This window comes from Zea mays, chromosome 6, assembly GCF_902167145.1.
Source record: "Zea mays cultivar B73 chromosome 6, Zm-B73-REFERENCE-NAM-5.0, whole genome shotgun sequence".
Taxonomy (NCBI): Eukaryota; Viridiplantae; Streptophyta; class Magnoliopsida; order Poales; family Poaceae; genus Zea; species Zea mays.
The window spans coordinates 59,511,574-59,528,054 of record NC_050101.1 but is presented as its reverse complement, the minus strand read 5'-3'; the positions used below and the strand labels follow the sequence as shown (position 1 = coordinate 59,528,054).

Here is a 16,481-nt window from a genome sequence, read left to right as displayed (position 1 = left end):
TTCTAGAGATCTATTGAAGTTGCGTGTTCCCAGCTTTCAGCATAGCGGCATTCAATATTTCTTTTTCATATTTTTAAATTGATATCTTGCAATGAAGACCAAAATGTCTCTCTTTATCCTTTTAAATGTAAATAAACTCAACATTTTGAATATATATAGTCGTACTTAATATATATCTCTAACTATTTGTCCTAATTTAAACAAATACTTATGTAATTAGCAATGGTAATAATGTGCTGAATTTAGGAAAAAAAAGAGCCTATTACGGCACCTAATCCTACTCCTACCGAGGCCCACCTGCTACATGCCAGCCCAGCCCAGCCGTGATGAAAAGGCCATGCGACACCACTCCACTAGCTGCCACCAGACGTCACTACTCTTCAGTATTCGACGGAGTAATCTTGCCCTAGCCGCCACCACTCCACCAGGTGCCCCTCGCGTCCTCCATCCTCGCCCCGCACGGTACTACAGGAGTATGTGAGGTGGCTATCAAGTGATCACGATCTCATATTCTCCTTCTCCAAGTTTGTCAGCTTTAAGGAATAGCAGGCATTTGGTGTCTGCTTTGGCTGGACGATGGCCTACAGGTAGTTGTTCTCTTGTACTGCAATGGAATTTAGTGTAGAAACTCAGGAGCCAACATACTGAATCTTATGGATCAGTACTGGTAATGCTAATGAACTTAGTACTGCAAAGTCAATTGATTTTCATCAAAAAGTGCATGATGGTGCACATGAGTGGCTTGAGAAACTATTGCCTGACAAGCAAAATGAAAGACAATGCTTACTTTATTATTCTCTCCTTGATGAAAAAAAACTTTTGGAGTCTTAGAAAAATAAAGTTGCATCTGTTTTTTGAAAAGTTGTGAGGTTGTACAACTGAGTACTTTTACTTTTAATTCTTTGAAATTTCTGCAGCAGTCGCAGTGTACATAGATTCTCACCTTCCTCTCTTTTTAAATCCAACATGGTATATTCTCACCCTGAATATTTGCTTGGAAGTTGTTTTGATTATTTATTATGGGTTCTTTGATTGTTTACCGATTCTATTGTTGTTTACTTATATTGCCATTAAATTATTAATGACGCTCATTTTTTCTATAATAGAAGTGACGCTCTCTTTTAGTGCAAAATAGCAATGACGCTCATTTTCTTTCAATTTCATCCGAGGGTTAGCATGTAGTCAGCAATTAATCATCTTCTTTCAATTTCAATCAGTGATATAAGCATCTCATTAACTGATACACCCAGCCCAGGTGGGGTTGGCAGAGGCCCAACAAATTAGGGTTGTCCGGAGCCCAACAGTTCATTAAGCACACTTAACTCAGGGAAAGGCCCAATCACCCCAAAAGACTAGTCCAATGAGGGAAGGGTGACTCCCTTTTAAAGTGGCTTCCTCTTCCCAAGTTAAGCGAGGTGGGATAATTCTGAGGCTCACACGGTCACCGTCCGACTACAATTAGGCCAACTAGGCCAATTGCGTCTTTGCCAACGGGTAATAGTGGAGGATGTACTCATCAAATTCAGTTAAGGATAACCACGCTGATGTTGATTTATAAATGCGCAAATCGAAATCCTAATTTATATTTAAAATGAAACATCCCCATTGGCAAAGACACAATTGGCCTAGTTGGCTCAATTGTAGTCGGACGGTGACCGTGTGAGCCTCATAATTATCCCACCTCGCTTAACTTGGGAAGAGGAAGCCACTTTAAAAGGGAGAGTCACCCTTCCCCCATTGGACTAGTCTTTTGGGGGAAGGGTGACTCTCCCTTTTAAAGTGGCTTCCTCTTCCCAAGTTAAGCGAGGTGGGATAATTCTGAGGCTCACACGGTCACCATCCGACTACAATTGGGCCAACTAGGCCAATTACGTCTTTGCTAACGAGTAATAGTGGAGGATGTACTCATCATTAACCTTTTTGCTAGAAGCATCTCGTTAACCTTTTTTGTGTAACCTGTGATATAAGCAGGGCATGTCCTCTTACATGATTTTTTTCATTCCCTATCCAGTCAACATCTATTTTCCTGACCTATGATGACGACTCAAGGAGGATTGCCACCGACAAGCAATGAAGCTAATCTGTGCACCAATGACAATGGTAGCCAACTTGGTACTCGGATTGTGGACGAGATTATGGCTGGGAAGAACGTCTTCTTTGATCTTCCTGACAAGTAAAAATCTATCTACACATATTGTTTTCTACTGCTTTGTCCTTGGCGCAGATCATAATTAGTGTATATTGTTTTCATACCTCTTAATTTTTGCAAGAAATATTTTACAGCACTATTTTAGTCATTGTTTGCTTAAAATATATTTGTGTGGCAGGTTGACTGGTGAGATATGGACCTTGAAATTCCATTGCATGGGAGCACAACCTAGAAAAGAGATTGTCACATTAAATATTGATAAAGCTTATGTTGCCTTTTACAACGTGGTGTACATAAAATCAAAACTTGGATATTCTGAAAGGGATTTCTTGTTTTACAAGAAACGATGTGGCATTGATCGATCTAGGCTAGTGGCACTTGATTACATCCACCAAGAAGAGGCCATGATATCTGATAATGTGGACGAGAGAAAAATAAGTTTTGTGCTCACAAAAGATCCACCCAGTGATCTAGAGGTAAGCATAACTCCCATCAAGCGTCCAAGGCAGCAGACAAATGTTGATGAAGAAAATATAGAAGTGTTAATTGATGCATATAAGGAGTGGCTTGCAATACTACAACATGATAATCCAGAAACGGGTAAGTTAAGATGTCAAACTCATTACATTAAATACATGATATGTTATAGTATCCACTGTTAAACTTACATATTGTTAAAGTGCAGATTTAATGGATGACTTTAGGGAGGATACGATCAAAACATATAAGAATGGTTAAGGCATCAAGGCGATCTTCCAGATATCTGTAATTTCTTTTATTCACAGCGTACTGACATATAGTGTATATTTTCACAAATTGTTAGAGACATAACTGATGCCTATGCTATCCTTAGTATTGTATGAATGACGAAGCAATGATGACCAAAGATTAAATGATGAAGAAATTCATGGCAGCAACAAACCTACGGCTGATTGGCCATCTCATGCTAGACGTCATAGAAAAAGAGATCCTGATATATTTTACTTAGAGTGTTTTTTATTCAAATGGTGCAATCTTCTACTTTGGATATTTCTACCCATTCATATGTTATTGGTATATATGTAGATAACGATGGAGTCTTCAAAAAGGAGGGGCGTGGTACCCTTAAGGGTATAGTAGCAGCTACCAAGCGAATCAAGAACGGCGATCACAAACTTAAGATTGAATTTTCATCTAAGCTTGGAGGTCCTGTAGGACCAAACACTCGCACGTTTGTGGATGAAATCGTATTGTTTACAAAGAAAAAGGCACCACTCATTGGAGTGAAAAAGTGGAAAGATATAGAGCTCAATGTTAGATCTTCTATAGCATCTCACGTATTGGTATGTGCAATTTATTTAGTAACTATTAGTTGCCTAGCATGCTATGGCACCGCTACTTCATCCGAGATTAAGCCATCTCAAATTTTGTTTGGTATGATCTACTGAGATATGGTCAACTGTTCACAAATTACTAGACAATTAACCATCTCTTTGTATCAAAACTGAAACAGAGAAGGTGGGAGTTTCCAAGAAATGAGGACGCGCGTGAAAAGATATGGTCTATTGCCAAGGAGAGGTACAAAGGATGGCGATCAGCATTAAGCTCAACATACAAGGCATACAACAATTATGCTGAAAGGATGAAAAACAAGCCTAAAGATGTAGACATCGTCGAGTGGCATTACCTTATGCTGTATTTTGGATCTGAGAAATTCCACGTTCGATAGCATTTCCTTTACAATGATTCACACTTGCATAATATCGATGATTCTAGCATTTTATTTATTAATTCATTTACAACTGTTATTATTTTGTAGAAAATAAGTAGTCGGAACTCAGAAAACCGTCAGAAACGAAGAACAAAGCATATAATGGGTTCTAGAACTTTTTCCCATAAGCTTTGATCAGGTAATGATATGACCACTACATTATTTTCCATGATTAATGACAAACTTGTATAATGCATTCTTCACATCATAGAGAGACCCAGAAACTGGTATAGAACCAACTGATCTAACCCTTTGGATGAGTACTCATTGTAAAAATGGTGAATGGTCGGAAGAGGCTTCACGTGGTATTTATGTAAGTGAATCACAAAGTTTAGTACTTAAACATACTTAAAAATATTGTGTAGAAATTATTATTTGAATTGAGTAAACTTGAACTACATTGTTCATTTCAGGAGAAGACAACTAAGAAAATTGTTGAGAAAGTATATCAAGATGATAGATTTGATCTGACGAGAGAAGAGGAAAATGCTATTTTCCAAACATCATTCAAGGAAACAACAGGATGCAAGGCAAACAGGCTTCATGGTCATGGGTACCTATCAAGATATCCAACAAGAAGTCAAGTGATGGATTCAAAATTCCTCGACAAGCTCGTGCAACGGCTGCAACCAACCAAAAGAACATTGAACTCGAAACCCAGGTCCAACTATTAAATGAAAAACTTGCGAGTGAGGTTGCAGAATGGGAAAGAATAGTGCAAGAAAAAATGCAAGCACTACAAGAAGAAGAAAGAAAAAGGCAAGTACTTAGAGAAGAAATGAGGAACGAAATGGTTGTTGCCCTTACTGCAGCACAACAGGTATAAAATTTGATATTTGTATCTTTTACCACCATTGCTATTGGAAACTTCTTCAACATAAATTGTTTGATCAATTGTTTAATGCAGGCCAACCGAGAAAGCATCACTCTAGTCGATCCTCCTTTAGTGATCCCAACTGAAACTCCTGAACTCATCCCAGCTGATCCTCTTGCACCAACACCAAGAAGTGAAAACAATGTTTGTACTCCAGACACAAACAACAAGAAAGACAATGTGCCAGCGAACTATATTAGCTCTTACGCTCTAAGGAATGCTGTGACAAGACGTGTGCAGGCAAGGGGCAACAAAAGAAGTGAATGTGTATGGAATGCAAATGTTCATGTATTTTGGTCATATATACTATAGTATGAAATTCTTTTGATAGTTTTGTTTTTTAATCTTGAATATGGTTATAGGTACAATCTATAAGTGCAAGCGAGAAATAAGGTAGATCATCTTAAGAAGTTCTATCAAAGCATGTTTAAGGTATGTCCACAATCCAATGGAGCACTTCCTATTTTTATTTCTTTTGTAGTCGTGCATGCAATGGATTTTAGTGTTGTTGTGCTGCTTGTTGTGTGTTGATGCTTGCTGCTGCTTGCTAGGAGTTGTGCTATATAAAAGGTTTAGTTCTTGCATAGCATTTAGAATCTACTTAGAGAGCAACTACATGATTAACCAAGTTACTGTAACTGTAGCCACTGCAGTTGTAGTCTTCCACTTATGATTAACCAAGTTATTGTAGCTTTACTAATTAATTGTTTTGAACACTTCCAACAGGTTCGTTGTCATCGCGATATCGTTGTCATGTAACCATCACTTGCATCAATGGAGGAGATGGAGGGGTACACGGTGGACCAAAAAAGCTTCCACTCATTTGCTAGTGTTGAGTAGTTTATTACCTATGTTATCACAATCCAAGCTAGCATGAGGATGTTGTGATTGTGAGCTGTTTTGTCAAATTAATTTGTATTTGGTCACTGTTTATTTGGTGCAACCTATTTGTTACAAAATGGTATGGATATAGTTAATATATGAGGCAAGAGACAAATATTATGGTTGTCAATTTTGGTTCTGACGTTACATATGCGAAATATAATTCTTTTTGCGTGATATTTTATACCCAATAGAAATACAAAATGCATTGTCGTATAAATTATGGGTTGAATATATGTAAATGCAACAGTTTTATTTGTTGTTGTATGGTTCAGTTGCATTATCTTTATAGTTGCGACATCATCAATTGTAATGATTTTTTGTTGCAATAAGATGTAATTACAATGGATCTATTTCGTTGGGACTTCAGTTGTCGCAACATTTTCTCCTTGTTGCAACATCATTAGTTACAACGATGTTTTTTGTTGCCATAAAGACTCGCACCATGGATTAATTTTTATAGTAAAAAGGTCATATAACCACGAGACACATTATGTTGCAAAATGATCAAATGCAACAAAATTATTTGCATGGCAATACATCTTGTTGCCACGAGTCACTTGTGTGGCACTAGTGTTTTGTTGCCATGAAGCATCTTGTGGTAACAAAGCCATTTGCAACAGATTCAAACGTGGCATTAACACTTATTACCATGAAATATGTTGTGGCAATATAGTTTTTGGCAACTATTATAAATGTTGCAATATAACTTATTTGCAACATAATAGTCCATTGTAACAACAAACAGTTACAACACTTGCACATGTTGCAAAGGATGTAGTAATTGCAACAGAACGTAAAAATGTTGCTATAACCTATTGCCACTCTATTTTTTTGTAAGAGCAGGCAACGACAGTTGTTCTATCGCAATTGGTGCCTATTGCAATGATTTATAGCCTATCACAACGATTTTTGCCCATTGCAAGAAGGTGATTTTTTAGTAGTGGCCCTCTCGTCTATGGGCCTCAGAGTGGGCGCCTAGAGTAGGACGGTGGCCGGGTCCAGCACAGACCCCAGGACAACTGCATGGGGTGGGATAACGGGCCCCTCCTTCGTGTTCCCCATAGCAAGGTCCTATGGGGGGACGTCGGCCTGCTCCCCCATAGGCTCCACGATAGCCTCCCAAGGCAGGGAGGTGACTCGCTCTTCCATGACCCCCGCCTCTTCCACGACTGAGGGGGCAGGAGCCGGATCAACTAACATGGCTCAAACAGGTACGCTACTAACCCCTACGCGGGTATGTCCGTGCCGCCGAATGGGCCCATCGAGGCCGGTGCGGACCAAAGTCCGGCCTTGGGGCTGAAGCCCAGGCAAACCTCCATCCCCTCCTCATCATCGTCATCGTCGTCGTCCTCTGTGCTGGGAGAGGCCTCCAAGGGTATCCCCTCCCACGTCTGCGCCCTGTGGCGCTTCTCCAATGCATCATGGGCCAGCATCTTCTTGCGAGCCCGCTTCTTGTCTGCATCTTTCTTCTTCTTCTCCTCAGCCGCCAAGCGACGTGCCTCCCTGCCGGCCGCGTCCTCCGAAACCAGAGGTCAAGCGGTCCAAAATCCTTGCAACTCCTGCGAAAGGGATGAGAGGAGTAAGACAGGAAGGTGAGGACTAGAAACAGAGGGAGAAACCGAAGACTCACCAGGAACACGTATCCCTGATCAGGGCGCATCGGGACAATGGTGGCATAGTCCACCTTCCCCATCGTTCCCTCCACCCGCTGGAGGAGCTCGTCGATGGGGAGGACAGTCGAGGCCATCCAGGAGCTCTCCACGGAAGCCTCGGGTGTCATCTCGTTGAGGTGGAGCCGACGCTCGGTTAGCGGCAGCACCCTCCTCCCATGGAATGCAGCGATGACCCCAGCCACGGTGAAGCCTTGATCCTGGAGCCTCCGCAGGACATCTAGAAGTGGCTTCAGATGAGCCTAAAGCTCCCAAGGTGGACCCCACCTCCAGCGTTCCTCCACCCCGAAAATGACACGCAGCGTAAACGCCAGCAGCCGCCCATCGTCATTGCGGAGGTAGAACCACCGGCTCTGCCACCCCTTGTTCGATGAAGTAATGGTGGCAGGGATATACAGATGCGCCCGATTTGAGAGCAGCAGGAGCGTGTAGCCGCTGGCCTAGACGGAGTGGCGCACCTTCTTCACCTCGCTGGGGAGGGAGAACGCTTCTGCCTATAAGAGGTGGAGCCACAAGTCCCAGTGAGGCTCTATCCCTAGGTACCCTTCACAGACTGCCGTGAAGATAGCCGCCTGAGCGATGGAGTTCGGGTTGAAGTTGTGAAGCTCCACCCCATAATAATGAGGAAGCGCCCACATGAAGTGGCTCGCCGGCACCCCAAACCCCGCTTGTGGAACAAGGTGAAGCTCACCACATAACCCGCAGGCGGCGCTGGCTCTTGTTCGTCGCCCGACGCATACCACTCAGGCTGCGGCCTGTGGGAGTGGGGGCGAAGCAGCCCGACGTCCACCAGCGCCTCCAGATCCTCATCGGTGACGAAAGAGGTGGGCCATGGGTCATGGGGAGGAAGAGCATTTGGTTTCTCGGTCATTGAGGCTATGGAGTGAGACGAGAAAGAGGCAAGGAGCTCTTTTCGTGGCAGAGGCAGATGTTTCTAAGGTAGGAAGGTGAAACGATAAGGTAAAAAACGAAGAGCCCCTCTCTGGCAAATTTATAGGGACGAGCGGAGTCACCAAGACGTAGATCGATCCGTTCCAAGTTAAAATAGGTTAGGGTGCTTCGAACCCCACGCGCACGCGCGCCGCAATGGTCAGTTTGCAGGATAAAACATCCCATCGCATTAAATGCGCACTCTTCCTATTTGAAATAATGCCAGACAACTGGCACCATTTCACATTGCGCCTCGAAAGGTACGCTCTTCTCTCCCCTCTCCTTTCTTTTCCATCTCCTTGCAGACGACGGGAAGAAGGCATCTCCTACCTCAGTCATCCTCCCTTGAAAAGGAAAAAGAGAAAGGTACAATACTGTTCAGAGGTTTGAAGGTCGGACCCTCAGCAGGGTTCGTGAAACCGCCTTAGGACATATGAGCTCCGAGCCCATTACTGATTAGGGATTCGAAGGTTGGCCCCTCGGAAGGGCTTCATAACCGCCTTAGATCATAGAGTCAGGTATGACTATGGGTACGTACGTACATGGCTGTGGCTCGGGCTGCGACCTAAGGTACCCTAAGACATATCCGAGACCCCCGAGAGCGATTCATGATGGTGTCCCATCGTAGGGAGGCATCGAGCTCTCGGACCCCATTAAATTGGTTTGGGACTAGGCGAATCACCTGCAGGTACTTTTTGGGGCGTGTCTTCGGACCGCTAGTCGACCCCCATCGAACGGAGCTCGAACCCTCGCTCGGATTACCCAGTAACATCTCAATGGAATTGCCATGCTCGTTGCCCATCGAGGGTGGCTTGGCGCGTTCCCCCTCTTCCTCCTCGCAGAGAGGTGACAAAGAGGCGTATAGACCAAGAAGTCAAGGTACCCCTCGATTGTCCTTTCGCCCCGCACAAAGGCTCAGGGGCTGCCCTTGTAAACTACGCTACGACAAATTCGCTGGAAGTTCCAACAGATCGGCGTAGAGCGCTAGGGGGCTCCCTCCGCACCTAGGCCACGGCCCGAGGTCAAATTGAACCCATCATGCTGTCAGCGATAGAGAGTCAAGCCCCTAAAAGAGTGAACAACTTCTTCGAGGCCTCGGGGGCTACACCCGATGGGTGCGCTCACGCGCACCCATCAGAAACTGAACCTTCCACTCCTTAAAAAATAGCACACCCACACAAAAAGTGGCAGAGCCTCCAAGCAAGTGTCAAAGCACTTCCTTGGAAGGCTCGGGGTCTACTGTCGGGTGTGATAATTAGGGGTACCCCAATTATGCCCTTAAAACGTGCTTAGAATGTACTCTGCCCTGGCATGTCCCCTGAGAGCAAGAAACTAGATCTCCGCCTCACCCAAGGTCCACATCAAGGGTCTTCCCCAAAAAGGCACCATCCTGTCACACCCAGTTTTAGAAGGTAAACCAAATGCGAGCCATGTACGTGTCAGGATCAGAAACTCACTTACACAGCGATTACATAGTTGGACATCATCACAAATTGCTCAACATGATAGCGGAAATAGTACTTTATTACATCAAGATGTCCTAGACATCCACAGAGTCATTAACTTAAGTCATAAACATAATCAAAGTGTGAATACAAAACATAGTACGATAAGGCCTTCATAGGCAGCGGACTGGGGGTTGGCCACTAAACACAACTACAACTCATCAAAGTCCTGAAACTCCTGAAAGTCCTCCATGTTGCCTTCATCTTCTCCTGAGCACTGATTGCAATGGGGACAACCTGGGGTGGGGTGGTTTTCAAAGCAAGGGTGAGTAGACATCAATGTACTCAACAAATGTCCTGTTTGGCTAAAGTGGACTAGTTGTATGTGGAGTTAAGGTTAAAGCAGTTGCTTTTAGTTTGTCTGGTATTTATTACTAGTAGAAAGCCAAATTTTAGTAATAACCCCAAGTTATTACCCAAAAGGCACTCCCTCCAAGGGGAAATACCAAAATACCATAAAGTTATTCACCTTCATTAAGCATCATCATAAAGGAGCTCCCAAGAATGCTCATAACCGCGAGCACGGCTAATATACCAGTTTCTAACACTCTGCAGAGGTTGCACACTTTACCCATGAGCCATGATTCTCGTTCTACACGAGGAGCGCTACTACCCATTCACTACTAGAAATATGCTTATTTAAGACACACATTTTAAGACAGATATCAGTGTATTTTATAGAAGCGTCTTTTATCATATGGTGATGAGTAAGGTAAGACGGTTTGTTGGTGATCCGTCTTAAATAAAAGAGGTGTTTTGAGACAGTTACATCTTAAGAAATGTCCTATATTAATTTAAGACGGATTGTTATTGAGAATCGTCTCAAATAAATATAACTTTTGAGTCATTAAGATTGCAAGAATTGTCTTAGATTTTGGTCAGTATATTAGACACTTTTGTATATGAAACCATCTCAAATAAAGATATTATTAGAGTCGTCTAGACTATAAGAACTGTCTTAGATTTTAGTGAGTATCTAGACACTTCTAAATATGAAACGCCTTTGTATGATATTTCTAATAAGATGTATTGTGAAAAAACGTAATAGATAGTGAATTTGGCTTAGTTTGATGATAAATATGATATAAAATGTAAAACGTATCTCTACAGCTTGATATATATAGTAAAATGGACCCACATATGACCCGATCATTAATGTGTCACACAACAGACCTAAATCATCATTTTGTAAACTAGCTTTTTATAAACTCCTCATATCCACACGGGGTGCTCTGCAAACTCCTTATTTCTATGTTCGGCCAGTAACAGAATCGATGGATCGTAGCGTCCTCTACGATCGAACATGTGAGCTTCTTCTCCAGATGGTTCACGTCGTGACATCTTAGATATCTCTCCTTCATCTCTCACTCAAGACGATCGTCCATCTGGAAATCTTAGGGCTAGTTTGGTAGGCCTGTTTCCCGGGGCGGAACTGGCATTTTCCAGGGGCACGAAGCCCGCGTGGAGATAGACGTCGTGGAATTTTTTCGGTCCATTTGGAAGCCTCTCCGCGCGGGCCAGCTCTCCCCGACCTGATCAGATTACCCAGGGTACCGCTCCCGACCAATTGAGGTCGGGCAACTTTCCCACGGGCGAAGAGAAGGCGGCGCGAGGTCCTCATCCGCCGCCACCGTCGTCATCCACCGCCACGGCTGCCTCGGTCGCGACTACGCCCTTCGCCGTTGTCCTCATCCACCGCCACGGTCTAGGGTTTGAGCACTACTCCATCATCTCCTTGCCTTCTCCATTGTCTCCTTGCCTCTTCTCTCCGCTGCGTTCTCCCTCTGGTCACACTCTTGTTTGCTCTTTTGTTTTTCATTCAAATCGTAGTGCATCTAGATCTGGCGTCTATATTTAGGCCAAATGCTTATTTCTTGCAGAAACTACGCATCCAGATCTAGCGTCTTTTGAGCACGAAAGTTGTAGCAAGCATCTGCCGTGTGGCTGCTGCCCCTGGCCGGTGAGCATCGTCGAGCCGTGTGGCTGCTGCCTCTCATCGGCATGATGCATCTCTGATCGCCCAAGCTGCACATATTATTCGTTCCTCTTTTTTTTCAGAGAAAACCAGCCGCATATATTGTTGGTGTTCAATGTAATCAACATACAACATCTTAGATTCTTAGATTTACTTATTCATTACTGCTCCTATTTTTGCAGTATTTTACAAGTCTGTCAGAATGCTATTGATTAACTTGAACCGAGTTTATGCCTGTGCATTGGTTCTATTACACATTAAGTACTTCAGATCATGTCACCCTTATTTATTCATTGAATAATGTGGATCTGTGATGAAGGGATTGGTAAATTGATGTTTACGGTTGCATAATTTCTCCAGTCACAAGTGTCACTTTGCACACATATGGATCCCATAGTTTTTCCAAGACAAGTCTCTTAATCTTATTATTTTTATATTCATTTAACTGACCTATGTATTTGTAAAGATTCCTATCACGCTTCCAATATTTCATTAAGAAAGAAGACATTTCATTAGGAAATAATTGCTACTTGCTACTGTGTTTTTCTTCTTCGAAATATCATGTAGCATCTTTCCTTTTTGGTCTGAGCTTGGCTTAGAGCCACAACAGCCCAGCTGTCAGGAATCCTGTATAGTACAATTTGTGAAGCATTTTGAATGCAGGCAGGCATACAAATGATTTTTAGCATACATTGGGTTCTCAGTCCCCTAATATGATGACAATCTTTATGCTAAGTGCAGTGCACATTTTTGTGTCATTGCCCACCTTGTTTGATGTAACGTCTTGTTCAAATCTGGGCAAATAGATAAAATGAACAAGAACCGTCGCTGGAACCCGTTTTTTACCCTTGCTGCATAATTGTAGTTGATTAATCTGCATATGTAGGGCTTGTTTTCATGCATTGCTCTTGCTATGGCAGAAACTATAAGAGTTGCTTTCGTATTGCCTTCTTTAATATTCAAGTAGAACCTACTATGGCCACTGCATTAAACCTATAATTCTTTAATATTCAAGTAGAACCTACTATGGCAATCAGATTTCTCTACTATTCACGGTATGGATGCTATCTACTCATTCGTTTAGATAGTTCACTGTCCTCTAATTCTCTAAAGATCAGATTTCAGCCCAAACAGTTTACAGTGACTGAAGCTGATGAAGACAGTGCAGATTCTTCTTCTTCTTCTGATGACTTTTGATGTGTGCGTGCATCTTTCTGTGAGAAACAGACGCGCTGATTTATTTGTTTGGTGAAGGTTTGAGCAGGAACAGATGAAGGAGCACGCTCTGCATTTGCTTGTACTCTCCCACGTCTTCTCGGTGCCGTCTCTGAAGACGGTTTGCGTCGACCAACTCGAGAGGGGCTTCCTCGCTCCTGACAACGTGGTAGACATGCTGCAGCTTGCCAGGCTGTGTGACGCGCCCCGCCTCGCGCTCGCCTGTGTCCGGATGGTCATCGAGGATTTCAAGACCATCTCTCTGACGGATGGGTGGAAAGTGATGAGACGGGCCAATCCAAGTATGGAACAGGAGCTGCTCGAGTCTCTTGTCGAAGCTGATACGGTGAGTTCTTTGTGATGATTGGTCTCAGTATTGTACTGGGTTTCAGTGTGTCTGCTCAGAGTCTTAGCCCGTTGAATCCATAGTTTGTCTGTTTTCCACCAGGGACTGTATAGGATGTTCTCTAACCAATGGCCAGACCAATGCTCGTTGTGGTTTGAAACCTTTGTTCGATATATAGTCTGAACTCTGAATTGATGCAGAGAAGGCAGGAAAGAGCTAAAAAGATGGAAGAAACGAAAGTGTATCTGCAACTGTACGAAGCAATGGAGGTGCTGGTCCACATCTGCCGGGAATCAAACATATATGAAAACAATCAAACATATATTGGGCTGACAGAAATCCCATTGTTCCTAAGGAACGGAAATTGGTATTGATGCAATATATAAAGCATGTGCTTGCTGAACGTCTTTTCTATTCGTCATCACATTTCTTTTCTGCTTTCCTAATTTTCTCGAATGCTTCTTTGCAAATACACCATGGATTAGGATTACCTGTGGGTTTCAATCTTCTTTTTGTAGGTTACACCTAATCTTTATGGCAATTTGGTGGCTAACACGGCTGCAGGTATTGTTGGAGGGATGGGCATCATGCCTAGAGGTAGGGATTGCAGCTAATTCTTTATTATTTGTTGTTTTCCCCTCTGAAAAAATTGTTCTAGCAGCGTTTCATTTCTATAATTTATTACAAAAAAATAATATTTTGGGCATGACTTATCTCCCTTTGTCCCTACATTGTTACATATTTGTAAAGACTTTGTGGCATATGGAACTTCTTGGAGCTTTTTGCTATGGTCTTCATCAAGTTTTCTACCAATGACTTATCTCCCGCCACCCCGACCCACTCATCAAGGCCAACGACACCATCAAGATCGATCTGGAGACCAACAAGATCATGGACTTCATCAAGTTTGACGTCGGCAACGTGGTCATGGTGACTGGTGGGAGGAACACCGGGCGTGTAGGAGTCATCAAGAACAGGGAGAAGCACAAGGGCAGCTTTGAGACCATCCACGTGCTGCTTGGAGCTTTTTGCTGTGTCTAGTTTTCTCCTATTTGTTGTATAGGAAAACATAGAATAGAATTCAAATTTGGTGGTCGCAAAAGTGTGGAGACTTTAATTTATAAAGTTAGGCTTAACATTAATGCAAACAATTGTATTTTAGTTTAGATTTAGAGTACACTTATGTATGCGTTGTTTGACAATGTTTATTTATGATATATTGAATGGCACTTATTTATATTATATTAATTATAATGTTGTTCAATATATGTATGTATATTTCTCTTTCAAATTATTATAACATGAAATCTGAAAAAATGATTATAAATTGAAGAATGTACTGCCGTGTAAGTCATTTCGTTTAAATCTTAATAAGACGGTTACCAAAATGTCTAATATCAGTCTCCTAAATAAGACGGTTTCTAAAACGTCCATTATTAGTCACCTAAATAAGATGGTTTTCATATTGTAATCGTCTATTATTGTAGGATATTCGAGACAGTTTGATAAATACTTTATGACTTTTAATGTTTGTATTCTCTACGATTCTTTAGAAGCAGTGTCTTAAAAAAACCTAATTCAAGACGGTTTATCGGACGAAATGACTTAAACAAATACCTTTTTCAGACGGTTTATCGGACAAAATGACTTAAACAAATACCTTTTTCATATGGTTATAAATTAAAAACTGTCTTATATAATATCTTTTAAGACGGTTTATAACCATCTTAAATATGGGACATCTTTTGCGACTCCATCAAAATTGGACACTTCATAAGCGTCTTAATAACTGAAAATTAACCGTCTCATATAGCATGATCTGTAGTAGTGATTGACCACTACCTAGGTGGCCTAGCAGAGTATCACTACATAGCGTTTGCAAAGATTCCCCTGGTGTATAGTTGCTCCTTAGGTTTTGCCAGTCGTACAAACACAGTACTCATCCCTAAGGTGGGTGACTAACAAAACCAAATCGAATGAACCTCGGGACCCACCCTTAGCAGAGCAAGCACTATGCCCCGGCCCCCATTGACAGCACAATGGCAAAGCCAACTACACCCCAAGTTCATCCAATTAATTAGCTAAGAGCAAAGCCAACTACACCCCAAGCTCAAGGTTTTACTATTTTCCCGGGTGGTCATCCAGTGAACATGTCCTTACGGAGAGGTACTCAGAAAATAGCTTGAGTCCCCTAAAGTGTCACAAGATCACTGTTGGGGACCTTCGGCATCCGAAGGTCCTCAAAAACAGGATTTAATAGTGTTTCTGGAGTATAATGTGTGAACAGGTATCTTCGGACTCAAGTCAGACATCACAGTAGACCAGAATAATACGAAGGTTGGTGAAGCGCCGAAGGTGTAAGCAGGAAAGCTTCGGCGAGACAGCAGCAGTTGAAACCGACTTAAAGATGAAAAGGCTATTTAAACCTCGACAGATTACTATAGGATTATTATCAAGTGTAAAGGGCATTAATGTAATCTTGTACGGGCTGCGTCCCGTGCCTATAAATAGGTGAACAGTACTCCCGTACTGTTCACGCTGACTTGGCATTCGCTTTTTGCGTCACGCTTGTACTGTCATCTCATTCCGATTGAAGGTACACTTGTAATTCAACGATATTTCTGTTTATACCTAATAATAATATACAATTGTTCATGTTGTCTTTTATATTCTCTATATTTCATCCTTCGTCATTGTTTAATGAATTTATGAAGGTACGTCCTTCATAACCTTCGTCCGTAAACCATTATATCCTAAGGGAAATAATGCTTCGGAGGACGAAGGACCTTAACGATTAACATTTTCTATGTTGCCTTGTTCTTAACTCATAGCACTTGAGAACAAGTCCCCAACATTGGCGCCCACCTCCGGTGAACTCACTTCCACTCTGAGTTTTTTGAACACCTTCGGCGATCATAAACCTTCGTTATGGCGCCAAAGAAGGCTTCAGCGACTGGGGCTGCAGCTCTGCAACCACTGGACCACAATCAGGAGACAGTCTCCCTGCGGGAGGCCCGAAGCCAGAAAAGGAAGGCTGTAAGCCCAACACCACCAGAGGACGAGATAGATCAAGAAATCAGAAATATGGAGATGCTTCATCAACAAGTACAGAGGAGGAAAGAAAAGATGGCCAGGCTAGCTGAACTGCAGAGACAGATAGACGAAGCCTCTGAAGAAGTTCG

The 16,481-nt window shown here is 42.5% G+C and overlaps 1 protein-coding gene and 1 long non-coding RNA gene across 2 annotated transcripts; both read left to right on the top strand.

Annotated features, from left to right (window-relative positions):
• Positions 1–356: 356 nt before the first annotated feature.
• LOC103629334 (uncharacterized) lies at positions 357–5,825 on the top strand. The gene is made up of 11 exons (XR_554303.4): positions 357–587; positions 2,012–2,173; positions 2,328–2,749; positions 2,835–2,914; positions 3,215–3,471; positions 3,642–4,038; positions 4,111–4,212; positions 4,313–4,719; positions 4,807–5,040; positions 5,136–5,205; positions 5,500–5,825. It is a non-coding gene; the product is annotated as an uncharacterized lncRNA (long non-coding RNA).
• A 7,000-nt stretch (positions 5,826–12,825) lies between these two features.
• LOC109940410 (BTB/POZ and TAZ domain-containing protein 3) lies at positions 12,826–14,340 on the top strand. Its single transcript, XM_020539939.1, has 4 exons — positions 12,826–13,299; positions 13,500–13,666; positions 13,818–13,863; positions 14,149–14,340. Exons 1-4 carry the CDS (start codon positions 13,009–13,011, stop codon positions 14,338–14,340), a joined length of 696 nt encoding a protein of 231 aa, XP_020395528.1. The 5' UTR covers positions 12,826–13,008.
• The last annotated feature ends 2,141 nt before the right edge of the window (positions 14,341–16,481 follow it).

Coding starts and splice junctions, on each gene's coding strand:
- LOC109940410 (XM_020539939.1), top strand. CDS start 13,009: ATGAAGGAGCACGCTCTGCATTTGCTTGTACTCTCCCACGTCTTCTCG. Junction 13,300..13,499: donor CTCTTGTCGAAGCTGATACG/GTGAGTTCTTTG, acceptor GAATTGATGCAG/AGAAGGCAGGAAAGAGCTAA. Junction 13,667..13,817: donor TTCCTAAGGAACGGAAATTG/GTATTGATGCAA, acceptor TTCTTTTTGTAG/GTTACACCTAATCTTTATGG.